The 18,589-nt window shown below is 44.4% G+C and overlaps 1 protein-coding gene across 2 annotated transcripts in view; it reads right to left on the bottom strand.

Moving 5' to 3' along the window:
* BEND4 (BEN domain containing 4) overlaps positions 1 to 18,589 on the bottom strand; it is a 148,730-nt gene that overhangs the window by 36,433 nt on the left and 93,708 nt on the right. For both annotated transcript variants that reach the window (XM_073645585.1, XM_073645592.1), the window contains exon 3: positions 18,051 to 18,142. In XM_073645585.1, the coding sequence (XP_073501686.1) occupies positions 18,051 to 18,142 (92 nt within the window). The remainder of the gene's footprint in view (positions 1 to 18,050; positions 18,143 to 18,589) is intronic.

Below are 18,589 nucleotides of genomic sequence, written 5' to 3'. Positions count from 1 at the left end.
TACAGATGTACATAGCTATCACATGTGAGTGCAAAACGTCAACATCGATTAAACTAAAATAACATAAAACATAAAAGTCAAATAAAAGTGCAAGCAGAACGAGTGATCCATATCTCCAGACACAAGATGTCAGCTAGAATATAAGATACAGATGAGCTTGCTCAGCTTTTCCACCAATAAGGGGAGGATATCAATAAGAAATAATGTCATAAATAAAATTTCACTTTTCTGATTAGGATGTTAAAATTCACAATGAAGACAAGCTTTGGTTTTGCAGTGAGAGCTGAAGTTGATGCACAGATGATGTGAAATGGGACTCTGTGGGGAAGTTTATGATCGTGTTGCATTTCAGCTAAGAATTTTTTTTTTCTTACGGAAACAAATGTGCTTTTAGTGTTGATAAGTCATAAGATGCAGAAACTAGAAAGGCCGATTACGGCACAGTCCAAGCAAGGTTTTAGTGCAGTAATAGTAATCACGGCCGTTTTTAAATGGACTGATATTTTTTTTTCTGGGTTAACAAACCTAGAAATGTGGAAACTTACTTTACGTTCTGAAATATTACTGAGATACAAAGAATTATTAAAAAAAATGTCCCTAATAATATAAAAGAGGTGGATTTGTGAGCTCTTAGTGAGGGCTTAAAGGGGTTGTCCACTATTAGGACAACCACTTCTTGATGTAAATGTTTGCCCCCAATAAAATAAAAAAGCTTATACTCACCTCCCGTGCCAGCACTGTTCCAGCGGTGTTGGCACTCTCGGTCCCGGGACTCTCATGCTGTTGTTGTGACACATGAGCCCTGCGCCCAATCAGTGTCGGCGTCATTGTCCCCGCCTTCGTACGAATTGAACATGAAGAGGAAGTGAGAGATCAGCTGCGGCCCGGACTTCCTCTTCATCTTCAATTCTTCCGAAAGCGGAGACAGTGACGCCAGGCACCATGAGTCATAACATCCTTCCGAGACTCCCGGGACTGTGAGTGCCGACACCACTGGAATAGCACCAGCATGGGAGGTGAGTATAGGCTTTTTTATTTTATTGGGGGCAAACATTTAGATCAAGAAGGGGTTGTCCTAGTAATGGACAACCCCTTTAATGTCAGAAAAATCCTACATGTATTTGGAGCAAAACCCATGGCAGGAATCCAAGGCTGACCCTTCTGCTTTTGCACAGAATACACGTCGAAATCTGCGTGACCAAAGCTTTGTGTGAACTTCCCTAATGGTTAAAAGGTATCTTTTATGCATTGTTTTAAATATGGTATACCAAATTACACTAGAAATTCAAGTAGGTATGACTGCTATAGTATATGACATCATGGCCAATAAATGCACAATCGGACACAAGTGTTCAGGCAGCTGATGTCAGCGGTCAAGTGACCTGTCACATGACTAAATGACGTCATGGAAGGTCCTTTTACACCATCGCGAGCTGCCGGGGAGCCAGGACGCACTGTACAGGAGACCAGGGGCCATCAGAAGGTGAGTATAATGTTTATTTTTTATTTTAATTCTTTTTTTTACAGGTTCTATGGTACCCGGGTCTGGAGGAGAGTCTCCTGTCCTCCACACCCGGGTACCATCCGCACATTGAATCGCTTAATATCCGCATGTGCCCATGTAGTCATGCGGATATTAAGCGATTCAATGCAAGTCAATGGCGGCAATTACGCCGCGTTTCCACAAAAATAATGGACATGCTGCGGATTTTTCCGCAATGATAATCCGCAGCGAAAATTTCCGCAGCATGTGCACAGCACATGCGGATTATCATTGGGGACCATGGGGCAAATATTACCAAGCCTTTTTTAAGCGTTTTCGCTGCAGAAATTCCACGGCAAAAACGCTTGAAAAATGAATAGTGGGCACGCAGCCTAAGAAAGCCACAGAAAAATACAATTCAGAACAGTCCTTTTCTAGGTTAAATATGTAAATTTTGCTGTGAATACATCACACACAACTATAAATGGGCAATAAAAAAAATTTATTTTGAAATATATGCAGCATATGAGCTGCATGTACATCAGCGTACAGGGAGTTGATGCATAATATATAGTCACACATAAATATAAAAATATATACAGCAGTAAGTAAACTACACACACAAATATATACCAGCAGTAAATAAATTGGATATATAAATAAATATCAGCAGTGAATATACCACATACACATATACCAGCAGTGAATATATATCATGTAGATAAATATATACTAGTAGAGAAAAAACATAAACAAAAATATAAATCAGCAGTGAATAAGCTGTATACAACAATATATCAGCAGTGAATACACCATGTACATCAATATACACTGTGGCCCCAATTCATCAAGACTGATGAGGGGTCATGGAGTCAGATGCTGCTGATTCATGAAGAGGTAAACACCTGCACAACTGTTTCTGTTTCAGTTAATGATTGTTTTTTCAGCCTGTATATGAAAATAATGATCACTATCACCTGTTTGGTATATTTGAGTACTAATACACCGGAATATAATCCTTCAAAATTCCTGACTTTGTACAAGTGTAGCTAGAACATCAATCAGTGAAATGTCCATTTTACCAAGAAGAAGTGATGCCGTTTTGAAGGCAAAGGACGGCGACACCAAATATTCATCTGATTTAGATTTCTCTTTTGTTCTTCACTTTTCTATCTATATAACATCTCATATCTATTATCTATCTATCATCTATCTATCTCATATCTATCTCTCACCAATTGTATCTAATCTATTTACAGTATCTATCAATTTTGTCTATCATCAATTTTATCTTATCTATTTATCGATTTTATCTATTTATCTATCATCAATTTTATCTATTGATCCATCTATCAATCTATTTATCTATCAATTTATCTATATATCTATTAATCTATCGATCGGTCTATCTATCTAGAGGTCCAAGTGAGAAATAGGAGTTTTATTCACCCATTCAGCTGCACCCTCCCTCTTCTTGGATCCTTTGCTGCCTCAATGGTTTTCCTTTTATATACTTATAGATCGTTAGATAGCTTTACATGTATACATATACATGGCAATGTATATATAAATATATATGAACATTATCAGCAGTGTTAGTAGCAGATACATATATTTACATGTCATACTCAGGGACATTTTTCGGATAATGTTTGTATATTTGTCGCTTATCACAATTCAATCCAGTAAATTCAGCTTTGTTGAGATCTTGTCACTAGAAAGGGCTGATCAATAGGTCTAAGGTGACTAGAAGTCTGAATCTGCAAGATATTCTACATAACTGCCAGCGAGGTCGCTTACTTTAATGACTTGGTAAAGCAGTTTCAAGCCCATCGGCTCTATTTATGTGGCAAAGGGAAAAATAAACAGCAAATCATTGTTTGAAGGGAATAAAAGACCTAGAAATCCGGAATACGCTCTTCCCCATATCCGTCCCCCCTGACAGACCTGCTTGTGTGCACACTGCATATTGATTATACATATGTCTAAAATATAGGTTTGAACTCTGCAGCATCATTGATCTGCAGAATCTTCGCAACAAACCACAAGATTAATTGCACTGAAATTGATCAGACAATCTATGCGCTAGGCAGTAAGGACAGATGAAAGCTGCAGCTGCTCCTGAACAGTTCTTCTGATTGGCGTGACTATCACCAGACGATCAATCAATCAATGAAATGTTCAGTTACCAGTTCTTTAGAAGCTTTCCATACCAAACTACTAATAAGAATATCCATTTTTTTAAGTTTTATGTGAGGCACATTTAATCAATGTATACTGAGCAGTTCTACAATTTTCTAACACACTCATCATATTAAAGACATTTGCTGGCCAAGTGTTAGTAAAAATTCTCACTCGTTCCTGTAATAGCAGAACACGAGCCCAGCACTAGCCCAGCACTCACACCATCCTTACTGCATTTGTGTTTGTACAGAGACAAAGCCTGTAGGCTTAAATAGGCGGCCTCACTTCAAGAGCACACCGCTCCTCAACCTCTCTGCTTCCTGCCTATCAGGTAGCGGTGTGCTCCAGATGATTGACAATTCGGGTCAGCGGCATGGCTGAGCTTCCAGTACAAACTGTGCACTCTCCCATGCCGCAAGCAAAGACAGGTTTGCTTCTGCAGCATAGCAGAAGTGCAGGGGCAGAGAAGTTAGTTGGTCTAGCGATCTGGCCGGCTTCATAGCAGTGCTAAAAAAACTGTGTAGCAATCAGCTTGTAAGCATGTGTTCCTTGCCTAAGAAACCAGCCATCTTAAATTAGGCAATGAGCTGTAAACCATTGAATTAAAGGGGTTTTCCCACGAACTAAAGTTCATTTTTATAAAATAAATTTGTAAAAATCCAAAGTGTTTGTAAAAACAAGCAACTTTGCAAGTTGTTCTTATTAAAAACGTCTCTATTCTCATGATCAGAAATGTTTTTAAAGGGTTTTCCCCACAAACAAAAGTTCATTTTAATCAATAGATCTTGGAATAATAATAACTTCCACAATTGGATGTGTTTAAATAAAATGTTCCTGTGCTGAGATAATCTTATAAATGTGCCCCTGGTGTGTACTGTGTAATGGCTGTGTCTGACCGTACAGGAACATGGTCTGATCATACCACAGCTCATGGGCAGGGGAGGACACAAAAGAGTATACAGACATTACAGCACGAGATCACAGCTGATTCTTTTTGTGAGGTAAAACATTTCCCTGCCTGTTTTTAAACAATGTTTAAAATTATTCCAATAGATCTTGGAATAATAATAACTTCCACAATTGGATGTGTTTAAATAAAATGTTCCTGTGCTGAGATAATCTTATACATGTGCCCCTGCTGTGTACTGTGTAATGGCTGTGTCTGACCATACAGGAACATGGTCTGATCATATCTTATACATGTGCCCCTGCTGTGTACTGTGTAATGGCTGTGTCTGACCATACAGGAACATGGTCTGATCATACCACATCTCCTGGGCAGGGGAGGACACAAAAGAGTATACAGACATTACAGCACGAGATCACAGCTGATTATTTTTGTGAGGTAAAACATTTCCTGCCTGTTTTTAAACAATGTTTTACTTCAATTAAGAATCAGCTGTGATCACACGCTGTCCTGTCTGTATACTCTTTTGCTTCCTCCCCTGCCCAGGAGATGTGGTATGATCAGACCATGTTCCTGTACGGTCAGACACAGCCATTACACAGTACACAGCAGGGGCACATTTATAAGATTATCTCAGCACAGGAACATTTTATTTAAACACATCCAATTGTGGAAGTTATTATTATTCCAAGATCTATTGATTAAAATGAACTTTTGTTTGTGGGGAAAACCCTTTAAAAACATTTCTGATCATGAGAATAGAGACGTTTTTAATAAGAACAACTTGCAAAGTTGCTTATTTTTACAAACACTTTGGATTTTTTCAAATTTCATAAGATGAGACAACCACTTTAAGGATAGCCATAGGTTTTCTTAAGATGAGTTGATATGCTTCTCTTTCATGCTTTATTTTACCAAATGGAAAACCTGTCAATTGTTGAGACTGGACAACCATGGGGTCTCCGTACTCTGATGCCAGTGGTAGGAAGGATTAGATATGGTGGACTTTAACGTCCAATCCTTTGCACATGTCCGAGATAAGTCGCAGCTGGTGGAGTACGGTAGTGATCTATCCTCCTCACTATCGCATTGTATACACAAACACAACTAAAGCCTACAATACACATGGCTGTCAAATAAACAATGGTTCGTCAGATCAATCGGCCAGCAGCCATCTTGGCTGGCTATCTCATACACCAGAGCACTCACTCGGCCGAGCTCTCTTTAAGAAAGTAATTGCCAGACATCTCTGCTGGCTTATCTCTGGAGAACAAAGCGATCAGCAATTTGACATGGTGATAGATATCATCCCCAACAATCAATTGTCCGAGGCTCCCATACACATTAGAGACTGTTGGATGAACCAGTCGATATCGGCGAGTAGGGACAATATTTAAGCCTTAGACTTACAGGGGTATTCCCATCTCCAAGATCCTATCCCAATATGTAGTAGGTGTAATAATAATAATAATATTAGCAAATACCTCCAATAAGAAATGTAGTATAGCTCTCCAGATTCACTATGTCGCTTACCCCATGTGCAGGGCATTGCTTTAGCTTAGGTATCCATGGTTACGACCACTAGCAACTAACTGTCACTATATGAGTGGTCGTAACCATGGATAACCTGCACAAAGGGTAAGCAACATAAGTTATCAGGAGAACTATACTGCATTTTTAATTGAAGGTATTTGCTAATATTATTATTATTACACCTACTACATATTGGGATAGGATCTTGGAGATGGGAATACCCCTTTAACATGCCTGGAAAATTGAGTGACAGCCTGCTCTGCACACACACACATGATGAAGAACAGACTATCAATTAATGTGCTGAGGAGTGATTGTAGCGCACTGACTGTGTACTGAGCGATGACTGTAGTCGACCCAATGACTGGAAACAAGCGGCTGCAGGGAGGATACAAATTAATTTCTCCCTAGAGTCACGCTGCCAGTATGCCAGCCAGGAGGGAGTAATACGCAATTTACCTGCAGATTACCACTATATACAGTACAGACCAAAAGTTTGGACATACCTTCTCATTTAAAGATTTTTCTGTATTTTCATGACTTTGAAAATTGTACATTCACACTGAAGGCATCAAAACTATGAATTAACACATGTGGAATTATATACTTAACAAAAAAGTGGGAAACAACTGAAAATATGTCTTATATTCTAGGTTCTTCAAAGTAGCCACCTTTTGCTTTGATGACTGCTTTGCACACTCTTGGCATTCTCTTGATGAGCTTCAAGAGGTAGTCATCGGAAAGACGGATTTTGGTAAGACCTTACCTGTAAAATCCTTTTCAGCGAGGGAAGGAAGGGAGACACAGTCATTACTAGTGGGTAGGCGGAGCCCACATAGGATAGAACACCTCAGATTAAAAAAGAGTGTTGTCCGGCCCCTCCAGCTTGGGCTCCTCCTACTCCAGCTCTCCAGTCCGTACACAAGCTAAGGAAGAGCAAATATCACCAGCGGAGCAACATAACCCCTTCTGAAGAACTTCAGAGAAAAAACAAGAGACAGGTTATGCATATAACAGAAAAAACCACACAGTCCCAGGTACTACTCACTGGACCTGACCACTGCGATGAGCTGGCAATGCTGGAACAGAGCCTTAGCGCGCCGACCTCAGCCCAGATAATCGCTATCAGAGAAGGGTCACGCTGCATCTGAAAACACAACAACACACTTCTGCCATGGGAGGGAGCTGTGTCTCCCTTCCTTCCCTCGCTGAAAAGGATTTTACAGGTAAGGTCTTACCAAAATCCGTCTTTCAGCAGCAGATGGAAGGAAGGGAGACACAGTCATTACTAGTGGGACGTCCCAAAGCAGTCCAAAAATTAAGGGTGGGAAAAAACCAACAAAGGCAGAATCCCAACAACCTAGAAAAAATGCGCAACTAGCGCTAAATACAAGTTAACGATAACTTAAACTACAGCCGCCTGCAGGACCCTACGTCCTAAGGCTGCATCAGCGGAAGCACTGACGTCCACCTTATAAAACTTTGTAAAAGTGTGGACGGAGCGCCAGGTAGCCGCCCGGCAGAGTTGAGCTGCCGAGGCCCCTTGATGAAAAGCCCACGATGAACCCACAGCTCTCGTGGAGTGAGCTCGAATCTTAATTGGACAAGATTCGCCCTTGAGTCGGTAAGCCTCTAAAATGGCCGACCGAATCCATCGAGCTATAGTGTCCTTGGAAGCTCGTTGACCACGCCGACGACCTGCTGGAATCACAAACAGAGAGTCCGATTTCCGAAAACCTTGAGTAATAGACAAATAGAACTTCAAAGCCCGCACTAAATCCAATGCGTGCAAGGCCCGTTCCTTCGCATTCCTCGGTTCCGGACAGAGCGAGGGCAACACAATATCCTGGTTAACATGAAATTGTGACACCACCTTAGGTAGAAAGTCGCCCCGTGTGCGAAGCACCACGCGATCCGGGAGAAACTCCAGAAAAGGAGGCGAGCAAGAAAGAGCCGCCAGTTCAGAAACCCTTCTCAAAGAGGTGACTGCCACTAAAAAGGCAACCTTCCAAGAAAGCAAAGAAAGGCTAACAGAGTCCATAGGCTCAAAAGGCCCATGTTGAAGAGCCTCCAAGACCAGATTGAGCCGCCAAGGGGACACAAGCGCCTTCCGCGGCGGAAACTGACGGGTTACCCCGCGAAAAAAGGAACGAACGTCCCTACGCGAGGCGATAGCCTTCCGAAACAGCAAGGACAAAGCAGAAACCTGACCCCTCAGAGTGCTAACTGCCAAACCCTTGTCCAGGCCATACTGCAAAAAGGCCAACAAATTGGGAATGGAAAAAATCCTCGGGTTCCTTGAAGAACCCGAACACCATGAAAAGAAGGCCTCCCAAGTCTTGTGATAGATCCTAGTAGTGGCAGGACCCCTGGCAGCTCGCAGAGTGGCAATGACTTCGGCTGAAAAACCTTGACGAGTCAAGATTTCGGTCTCAAGAGCCACGCCGTCAAACGCAGAGACTTCAGGTCCGGATGACGAACGGGCCCTTGGGTTAACAGGTCCGGGCGAAGAGGGAGAGGAAGTGGAGGCGCAGCCAGAAGCGACACCAGCGTCGAGAACCACGTCCTCCTTGGCCAGTCTGGGGCTACTAACATAGCCGAGACTCTTTCCAGTCTGATCCGACGCAACACCAGAGGAAGTAAGGATATCGGCGGGAACACATAGATTAGCTCGAATTGGTCCCACGGAGCCACCAGAGCATCCACCGCCACAGCCTTCGGGTCCTTGTACCTGGACATGAACGTCGGTAACTTGGTGTTGAACCTTGATGCCATCAAATCCACTTGAGGAGTTCCCCAACGGGAGCACAGCTGTGCAAAAATTTCTGGGTGAAGACTCCATTCTCCGGGATCCACCTTCTCGCGACTGAGGAAGTCCGCCGTGATATTCTGAACTCCCGGAATGTGAATCGCAGAGATGGCTGGCACCTTGGCCTCGGCCCATACCAGGATCCGAGACACTTCCATCATGAGCCTGGAGCTCTTCGTTCCACCTTGATGATTGATATACGCGACCGCCGTCGCGTTGTCTGTCTGCACTCGGACTGGCAGACCGTTTAAAGGGACCGTCCAGTGTTGAAGGCAAAGGAAAATCGCCCTCAATTCCAGGATGTTGATCGGCAGGACAGACTCTTCCGACGACCATACTCCCTGAATCCAGAGATCGTTCCAGACACCCCCCCAGCCTGACAGGCTGGCATCGGTGGTTATAACCGACCACCTCGGAAGGAGGAAGGACTTCCCCAGGGATAACGCTTCCGGACGTAATCACCATTCTAGAGACTCTCGCACCCTGTGGGAGATGATGACACTGCGATCCAGCGAAGCCTGTGATCGATCCCAACGGTTCGGAATGAGCATTTGGAGAGTCCTGGAATGAAATTGGGCAAACGGAAGTGCCTCCATTGACGCCACCATCAAACCCAAAAGGCGCATACACCTTCGAAGGGACATTGCTGTCGAAGACTTCATAACCTGTACATGTCGAAGAAGACTTGCTTGCTTGTCTGGAGGCAGGGACACCACTGCTCGTACCGTGTCGAAATGCATCCCCAAAAACAGGATTGACTGCGACGGTTCCAGAGACGACTTCTTCCAATTGACTAGCCACCCGAAGTCCTCCAGGAGCTGAAGGGATAGATTGCGAGCCGTCACCGCCTCCTCCTTTGAGGACGCCACAATCAAAAGGTCGTCCAGGTAGGGAAGAACCGTAACCCCCTGTCTTCGAAGGATCGCCATGAGAGGTGCCAGAATTTTTGTAAAAACTCTGGGCGCCGAGGCCAACCCGAATGGTAGGGCCACAAACTGGAAATGGTCCTGACCTATGGCAAAACGAAGGAAGCGTTGGTGGGCCCTTCCGACAGGAACATGCAAATAAGCGTCGCGAATGTCGATTGACACCAAAAAGTCGTTCTGCGACAGGGCCGCCACAACAGAGCGAAGCGACTCCATGCGGAATTTCCGGGTGCGGACATGCCGATTCAATCTTTTGAGATCCAGAATGGGGCGAAATTTGTCCTCCTTTTTGGGGACCACAAAGAGGTTTGAATAAAACCCTCTTCCCCGGTCCTCCGGCGGAACCGGTACCACCACACCCTTCTGCAGAAGGGAATCGACCTCCTGCCGTAGAGCGGTAACTAGCTCGGTCTCTTTCGGAATGCGAGATCGACAAAACCTGTCCGGGGGTCGAGAAAGAAACTCTATGAAGTAGCCTGCTGACACAACCCGCGTCACCCAGGCGTCCGAAACGCGGGACGCCCAAGTCGATTCGAATTGGAGCAGGCGACCCCCCACTCGAGAGCCCTCGAGAGAAAACCTGGCGTCAGTCCGCCTTAGCGGGCTTTTTGTCAGCTTCCCGCTTGTCTTGACGGAAGCTCTGTTTCCAGGGAGTGCGGGATTTCTGAGAAGCCTTTTTTCCTGAAAAAGAGGGACGACCCGATCCCCAAGAGGGCTGACCGGACCGTCCCCTGGACCGAAAGGGCCGCCGACTACTACCGGCACTAGGCCTGCCCGACGCAGAAGCCACAGTTCTTCGCTGTGGTAAGGCCGCTTCTTTTGCCTTTGCCTTGACAATCAGCTCCGTGAGGTCAGATCCAAATAACTGACCACCCTTGTAAGCTAAAGATAGCAAACCTTGCTTGGAAACCGCGTCCCCGGTCCACTGTCTGAGCCACAGTGCTCTTCTGACTGTGACCGCCGAGGATTGCGCCCTGGACAGCAGTGACGCGGTATCCAAACCTGCATCACTGCCATATCGGGCCGCATCCTCCAACAACTTGAAAAGCCCATCTACCTCGGATAGCGGGGATCCATCCTGCCACGCCGTCCGTAGACGGTCCAACCAGCTTAGGGAAGCTTTACAAGCACACATGGATCCTAGCACCGCTCTGAATCCATGACCCGCGGCCTCGTAGATGGATTTCGCCGCCATCTCCGTTTTTCTGTCCAGCGGATCCTGCAGACTCGCCTTCCCTTTAACAGGCAGTAATGAGGATTTGCTAAGTTGGGATAAAGGGACATCCACTTCAGGAGAAGGAATCCAATTATCAATCAACTCCGTGGAACACGGATACAGTGCCTCAAAAAACCGTGTCCCCTGAAAACGTTTATCTGGACACAGGCGTTCCTTCTCCACTGCCCCATTAAGCTCATCCAGAGATGGTAATGCCAAGCGCGACCTATGCGACTCCTGAAACATCCGGGCCGACTTACCAGGACGTCTAGTTACCTCCTCCGGAAACTGTAACGCCTCCCTCATGGCTCCAATAAAAGCCTCTGCACGGCCTAAAAAAGAGGCAGAGTGCCCCTGCCGATCCTCCTTATCCGAATCGGACATCTCCCCATCTGAGCTTGAAGGGGAACCCTCCATAACAGAGATCTCCGAGTCGCTGCGCGGGGAGGGCAGTACCGGCCTGTGGCGCTTCCTGCCATGAGAGGATCTAGCTGACACCCAATAACCTAGAAGGTCAGACAGGCCATCAATAGAACGAGTGAGGGCCTCCATTTTGACCACTGCCCCATCACCGAAACCCCCGACCGCTGCGCTTGACGCCGTCGAGGACTCCTGCGTGTCAGACACGCGAGACTGATCCTGTAGCGGACCTGGGAGACGGTCCACACCTCCTGGACCCTGATCTGACATGCCCTCACACAGTGTATGGCAGGATAAACCTGTCAGTAAGTAGGACAGTGTGGTTTCTTAAAAGAAAGCTGAAGGGTTAAAGCTCTTAAAAAGAGAGCTACCCCAGCTGACCCCCAATTAAGGGATAACCGCCTAATAAGGGGTTAATGTCGCAGACTCCCCACAACCTCTGTGAAATGAAAAGGATGTGCGAGCCCCAGACAAAAAAAGAGACCTCTATATGAGGTAATAGCTGCAGGACAGCACAGTCTGTCACCTTATTGTGCCTCAGAAAGGTGCCCTGCGCTGAGGGGGTGAGGGGTTAAGCTTCTGCCCTGACAGGCAGAAGCGACTCACCCAGCTGGCCGCGGTGCAGTGTTCCTTCGGTCTATCGGGAGGAGAGGAGAGTGAGGAGCCCGATGGAGGCCTCAGTAATGGCCGCCGCGCTGTGAGGAGAGAGAAACCGGAAGAGGAGGGGCAGGAGAAAGCGCGCGCTCAGAGAGCTTCCTGCCCGCGAAAGACCGGGAAGGCGCGAAGCCACGCCCCCCGCCGGCTTCAAAAAAAGCGCGCGCGACTCCTCCGCTCTCCGCTCCTGCCCCGCTTCCATGTCCTGCAGGCCTCCACCTGCGGACAAAAAAACACAAGTCACCACCTGAAAACATGTAGCAGCGGCTGCCGCAGCAGCCGCTGAAGCACTCAAAACACATTAACATGCTGAGTACTCACCCAGCTGAGCGCCACAGGGACCCCCAGGGATTTGTGGCGCTGTGCCCAAGCTTCCCCCCAGGGCGGAGAACGCAGTGACCCCAGATAAGCGGTTTGCGTCCCCGCCAGGGAAGCATCCCTCATCCCCCGGGGCCGGCAGGGTTCTGCAGGGACCTCTCTCAAAGGGTAATGCAGATCCGCCAAGGGAGGGGTGGGGGTCCAGCAGCGCTGAGACCCCTGAGACCTCAAGACCACGGGGGTCCAAGTCTCTGTCCGATAAAAAAAAAAAAAAAAAAAAAAAAAAAAAAATTTTCTGAGGAGCTGCTTCCAGCAGCGACCATCCTCTGTGACCTCAAATTTTAGACTGGAGAGCTGGAGTAGGAGGAGCCCAAGCTGGAGGGGCCGGACAACACTCTTTTTTAATCTGAGGTGTTCTATCCTATGTGGGCTCCGCCTACCCACTAGTAATGACTGTGTCTCCCTTCCTTCCATCTGCTGCTGAAATGGTCTTCCAACAATCTTGAAGGAGTTCCCAGAGATACTTAGCACTTGTTGGCCCTTTTGCCTTCACTCTGCGATCCAGCTCACCCCAAACCATCTTGATTGGGTTCAGATCTGGTGACTGTGGAGGCCAGGTCGTCTGGCGTAGCACCCCATCACTCACCTTCTTGGTCAAATAGCCCTTACACAGCCTGGAGGTGTGTTTGGGGTCATTGTCCTGTTGAAAAATAAATGATGGTCCAACTAAACGCAAACCGGATGGAATAGCATGCCGCTGCAAGATGCTGTGGAAGCCATGCTGGTTCAGTATGCCTTCAATTTTGAATAAATCCCCAACAGTGTCACCAGCAAAGAACCCCCACACCATCACACCTCCTCCTCCATGCTTCACGGTGGGAACCAGGCAAGTAGAGTCCATCCGTTCACCTTTTCCGCGTCGCACAAAGACGCGGTGGTTGGAACCAAAGATCTCAAATTTGGACTCATCAGACCAAAGCACAGATTTCCACTGGTCTAATGTCCATTCCTTGTGTTCTTTAGCCCAAACAAGTCTCTTCTGCTTGTCGCCTGTCCTTAGCAGTGGTTTCCTAGCAGCTATTTTACCATGAAGGCCTGCTGCACAAAGTCTCCTCTTAACAGTTGTTGTAGAGATGTGTCTGCTGCTAGAACTCTGTGTGGCATTGATCTGGTCTCTAATCTGAGCTGCTGTTAACCTGCGATTTCTGAGGCTGGTGACTCGGATAAACTTATCCTCAGAAGCAGAGGTGATTCTTGGTCTTCCTTTCCTGGGGCGGTCCTCATGTAAGCCAGTTTCTTTGTAGCGCTTGATGGTTTTTGCAACTGCCACATTCAAAGTTTGCCCAATTTTTCGGACTGACTGACCTTCATTTCTTAAAGTAATGATGGCCATTCGTTTTTCTTACTTAGCTGCTTTTTTCTTGCCATAATACAAATTCTAACAGTCTATTCAGTAGGACTATCAGCTGTGTATCCACCTGACTTCTGCACAACACAACTGATGGTCCCAACCCCATTTATAAGGCAAGAAATCCCACTTATTAAACCTGACAGGGCACACCTGTGAAGTGAAAAACATTTCCGGTGACTACCTCTTGAAGCTCATCAAGAGAATGCCAAGAGTGTGCAAAGCAATGATCAAAGCAAAAGGTGGCTACTTTGAAGAACCTAGAATATAATACATATTTACAGTTGTTTCAAACTTTTTTGTTAAGTATATAATTCCACATGTGTTAATTCATAGTTTTGATGCCTTCAGTGTGAATGTACAATTTTCAAAGTCATGAAAATACAGAAAAATCTTTAAATGAGAAGGTGTGTCCAAACTTTTGGTCTGTACTGTATGTTTTCATAGCTAACAGGTTCCCTTTTACATAGCAATAAATAGCAATAAAGTACAATGCCATTTTCACTGTAGGATAATTATGGTTAATATCGTGCACACATCATCCATATTATTTTTCTAAAGAACTGAAGTATTAACAGTTACTTAAGAAGTATTAACAGTTAAGATGAATCTTGACTCTCCTCATCATGATGCATCTAAGGTCCTATGGGACTTAGAAAAAGTGTGGGTAGCCATAAAAGCTATGAAAGAGATAAAATGTAATCTTCAATTAACATATCAAGACACCTTCCATCAAAGTGATGTGTGAGTTGGAAACTTTGCAGGAGGCTACGGTGTCCTCTACCTTCAAAACCTCTCCGAGACTCCTGGGAATTCTGGAGATAACGTGCTTGTATGAGAGCACATCATTGCTGTGAACAAACAATGTCATTATCATAATTTAAGTGCAATCTAAAAATAAGAAGAAAAATGAGGATAAAGTAGGATAAATGTAGTCAGTAATTACAAGGTAGGTGAATATGAGAGAGGAATGATGAGGATGTCTAATCTTCAGTGATTCCGCATAACACTTGGTACAAAGATGCTTTTAAGACTAAACCTATTGGCCAAACGCAAATAATAATTGTTGGCTAATGAGGTTTTAACTAATAACTAAAGTTGTTAATGACTCCAATAACACAGGCATGTCCGGCTAATAGACTGAACAGTGAGTATTGTTTTTGTTTATTTTTTATCAATTTTTTGCTATTATCCCAATTGATTAAAATCCTGGACAACCCCTTTAACTTTTGGGCTCCCGTAAGACAGTATAATAGTTCTGCTATGCTACAGTTAAATAGCAATTAAAGTGAATATTATATCCGCTATGAAAAGTAAAATTCCAGTCAATGGTAACCATGAAAGCCATGAAAGGCAATATAATTTACCAGCATTAAACCCAAAAGCACATTAGGGAGGAGTATTGTGAGGAATCCCTGCCGTTGAGAGACTGTCAAGCCCTACAGTAGAGCAGAGAACAGCAACAACAGCAAGGTTCTCCTCACAACGATTGTCACTCCTGTCCTTTTCAGTTGGATGCAAACCTATTATACTACACCAGATGACAATACTTTTTTAAATGACCCGTACCTCTATGCACTGCAGCACCTAGAAGGTGGACTACATTTACATACATGCACTGGGATCCAAGGGTTAACGTTTTTCCTTGCAGAGAGTGACATATCAAGCCTGATATGCCGAGGTGAGGAGACTTTAAGCCGCAATGCTCCGCTGGGAAATATGAAGATTGTCTCTTTAGAGAGGAAAAGGACTAGAACTCTAGTGCCACCTATAGGAAGTAGCAATCCTAAAAGTCAATATCGACTCTCTAACGAGCCTTGTCACATACCTTAAGATTAAAGCCAAAAGCAAATTCTCAATTTGCAGTCACTGTGTTTCAGGGTACTGCCCCTCATCAGTGCAAAGTGTGAAATCTGGTTTGGCTGGGTGAGAGGCGTCTGACCAGGATCCAAGGGGTAACGTTCCTCTTTGCGGAGAGAGTGACATGTCAAGCCTGACATGCCGCGGTGCGGAGAATTTTAAGCCGCAATGCTCCTCTGGGAAATCTGCAAATTGTCTCTTCATATAGGAAAAGGACTAGAACTCTAGTGAATCCTAAGTCATGTGACAAGGCTCATTAGAGAGTCGATATTAACTTTTAGGATTGTTACTTCCTATAGGTGGCACTAGAGTTCTAGTCCTCTTCATCTCTGAAGAGACAATTTGCAGATTTCCCAGAGGAGCATTGCAGCTTAAAAGTCTCCGCACCTCAGCATGTCAGGCTTGACATGTCACTCTCCGCAAGGAGAAAATTTACCCCTTGAATCCCGGTCTGACGTCTCTCATCCAGCCAAACCAGATCTCCCACTTTGCACTGAGGAGGGGCAGTATCCTGAAACACATTGTCAGAAAATTGAGAATTTGGTTTTGGATTTAATCCTAAATCATGTGATAAGGCTCGTTAGAGAGTGGATATTGATTTTTAGGATAGCTCCTTTCTGTAGGTGGCACTAGAGTTCTAGTCCTCTTCCTCTCTGAAGAGACAATTTGCATACGTGCACTAAAATTCATAGTGGTTGGACGATGTGTAGTATATATTGAAGAAATGGTTTCTACCGATTGTAGTACAGAAGTACTGTGTCAGCAGGGTAATTGCATACCAAGACATTAAAAAATGAAGTTCTTAAAGGAAATTTGTCAGAGACTTTAACCTCTCCCCTCCAAAACCAGTGGCCGTGCCCGTGTACCAGAGCAAACAACCTATCAGCCAGTGGAGGGTGTTGGTAGTTCAGGAATACAGCTGTAAGAGCATCGCCACGCCCCAAAGCACGTCCTTTGGATCATCAATGGCATGAAGCAGTGTCATGATCCACCTCATCCTTCTACTGGATAGTATCATACCAGATGGTAAACATATAGATCAATGCATTAGTCCAGGGTTCCCCAACTCCAGTCCTCAAGGCCCACCAACAGGTCATGTTTTCAGGATTTCCTTAGTATTGCACAGGTGATGGAATTATTGCCTGTGCAGGTGATGCAATTATCACCTGTGTAATACTAAGGAAATCCTGAAAACATGACCTGTTGGTGGGCCTTGAGGACTGGAGTTGGGGAACCCTGCATTAGTCCATGGAAGCCATTCTGTTGTCATGAGCAATCTGATAGAAGACTTCCTATGCCCATAAACAGTAGAATAAAGAAGACGCAAATAGACAATTTCAGTCTTAGGCTATATGCGCACGTTCAGGAATTGCTTGCAGAAATTTCTGCAGCGTTTCTGCACCTCTTGGCAGCAAAAACGGTGCGGAAAATCTGCAGCATTTACATGCGTTTTTGATGCATTTTTTGTGTTTTTGCCTGCGGATTTGCCATGCGCTTTTTCCAATGCATTATATAGGCAAAAACGCACAAAGAATGGACATACTGCGTTTTTTTCTGCACATGAAATCCTGTCAGGAAAATTCCTGATCATGTGCACAGAACTTGCAAGATGTCATAGGAAGTCATGGGATAAGGTATGCAATGCGTTTTTGGAGCAATTCTGCGCAAAAAAAACCGCACAAAAAATGCACTGTGTGCACATAACCTCAAGGAACGTTTGGCAGGTGATCTTTAACAGCGAACAATAGTTTTATTTGACCCATGATATATCAGCATAATGGTTAACATTTTTGCCCAATAGTTAGAGCACAGATCTGTAGTTGTACTCAAAATATTTTGTCCACACACAATCTTTCTTTCAAAGGACATTCCCAAAAAGAACTTTTGTCCTGTGCCCGGTGTCATTGAACAGCTATGACCAGTTTAAATAAATGTAACAGCCGATAAATATAAAAAAAATCTGTCAGCAGGTTTTTGCTATGTAATCTGAGAGCAACATGATGTAGAAGAAGAGAGCGTAATTCCAGCAATGTGTCACTTACTGAGCTATTCTAGTTTCAATAAAATCAGTGTTTTATCAGAAGGAGATTATCACTACAGGACTAGCTGCCTTGTGCCTGATAGTCCAATCACATCCCACCCACTGATTTTGCAGCTTTCTGTGACTACACATTATACACAAAAAGCTGCCAATCAGTAATGTAGAATCCCATGTAAAAAAAGAGAGTTTGTGCAATGAAAATACTGCTAAACTTGGACAAAAACTGAATTCTCACATTTTAATTGTATCCTAAACAGTTTCCATTAGATAGAAGATTTGTAAGTACATTACCTCAGAAGGTTGGTCTATGGGTTGTGGCATAATCAACTGATTGTGATGTTGAAGAACAGTCTTCAAATAGTCTAACACTGTCTGGCACGGCACTGTAAGAGACACAGAAGTCACAAGCACGCCCGCTAAAGTCAGGAGCTGCCATCTAAACCAACAAATATTATAAAGCATGAAATTGTGAAATAATAATGTCACTTTTCTTCAAGAACATTGTTGGGTCTGGTAATCTTCTGAAAGATACAAGTGTAGTTAATGAAAGAGCAAACTTTTCTGTATCCCTTAAAGTAAAGGAGGTAATAATCTTAAACAAATGTAATTCCCGGTAAAAGTCTGCATTTCAATTTTATTCTCGTTTACTAATGAAATGCAAATGAGATCATTATAACCTTAATTAGATTCATTCCAGATGGTTAATGTTTTGAGATTGAGCATGAAGTTAAAGTCACTCTTAAATCTGACCTTAGTGACATATTTCCATGGTTTCACGACAAGTGGAGGTTTCTTCTAAGGCCACCATGAGATTCGCAGACAATGTCAAT

The sequence above is a fragment of the Phyllobates terribilis genome, unplaced genomic scaffold (genome assembly GCF_046119375.1).
Source record: "Phyllobates terribilis strain yellow unplaced genomic scaffold, ASM4611937v1 Scaffold_1__5_contigs__length_1240528914, whole genome shotgun sequence".
In the NCBI taxonomy this organism is placed as follows: domain Eukaryota; kingdom Metazoa; phylum Chordata; class Amphibia; order Anura; family Dendrobatidae; genus Phyllobates; species Phyllobates terribilis.
This window is presented reverse-complemented; position numbering and strand designations above follow the sequence as displayed.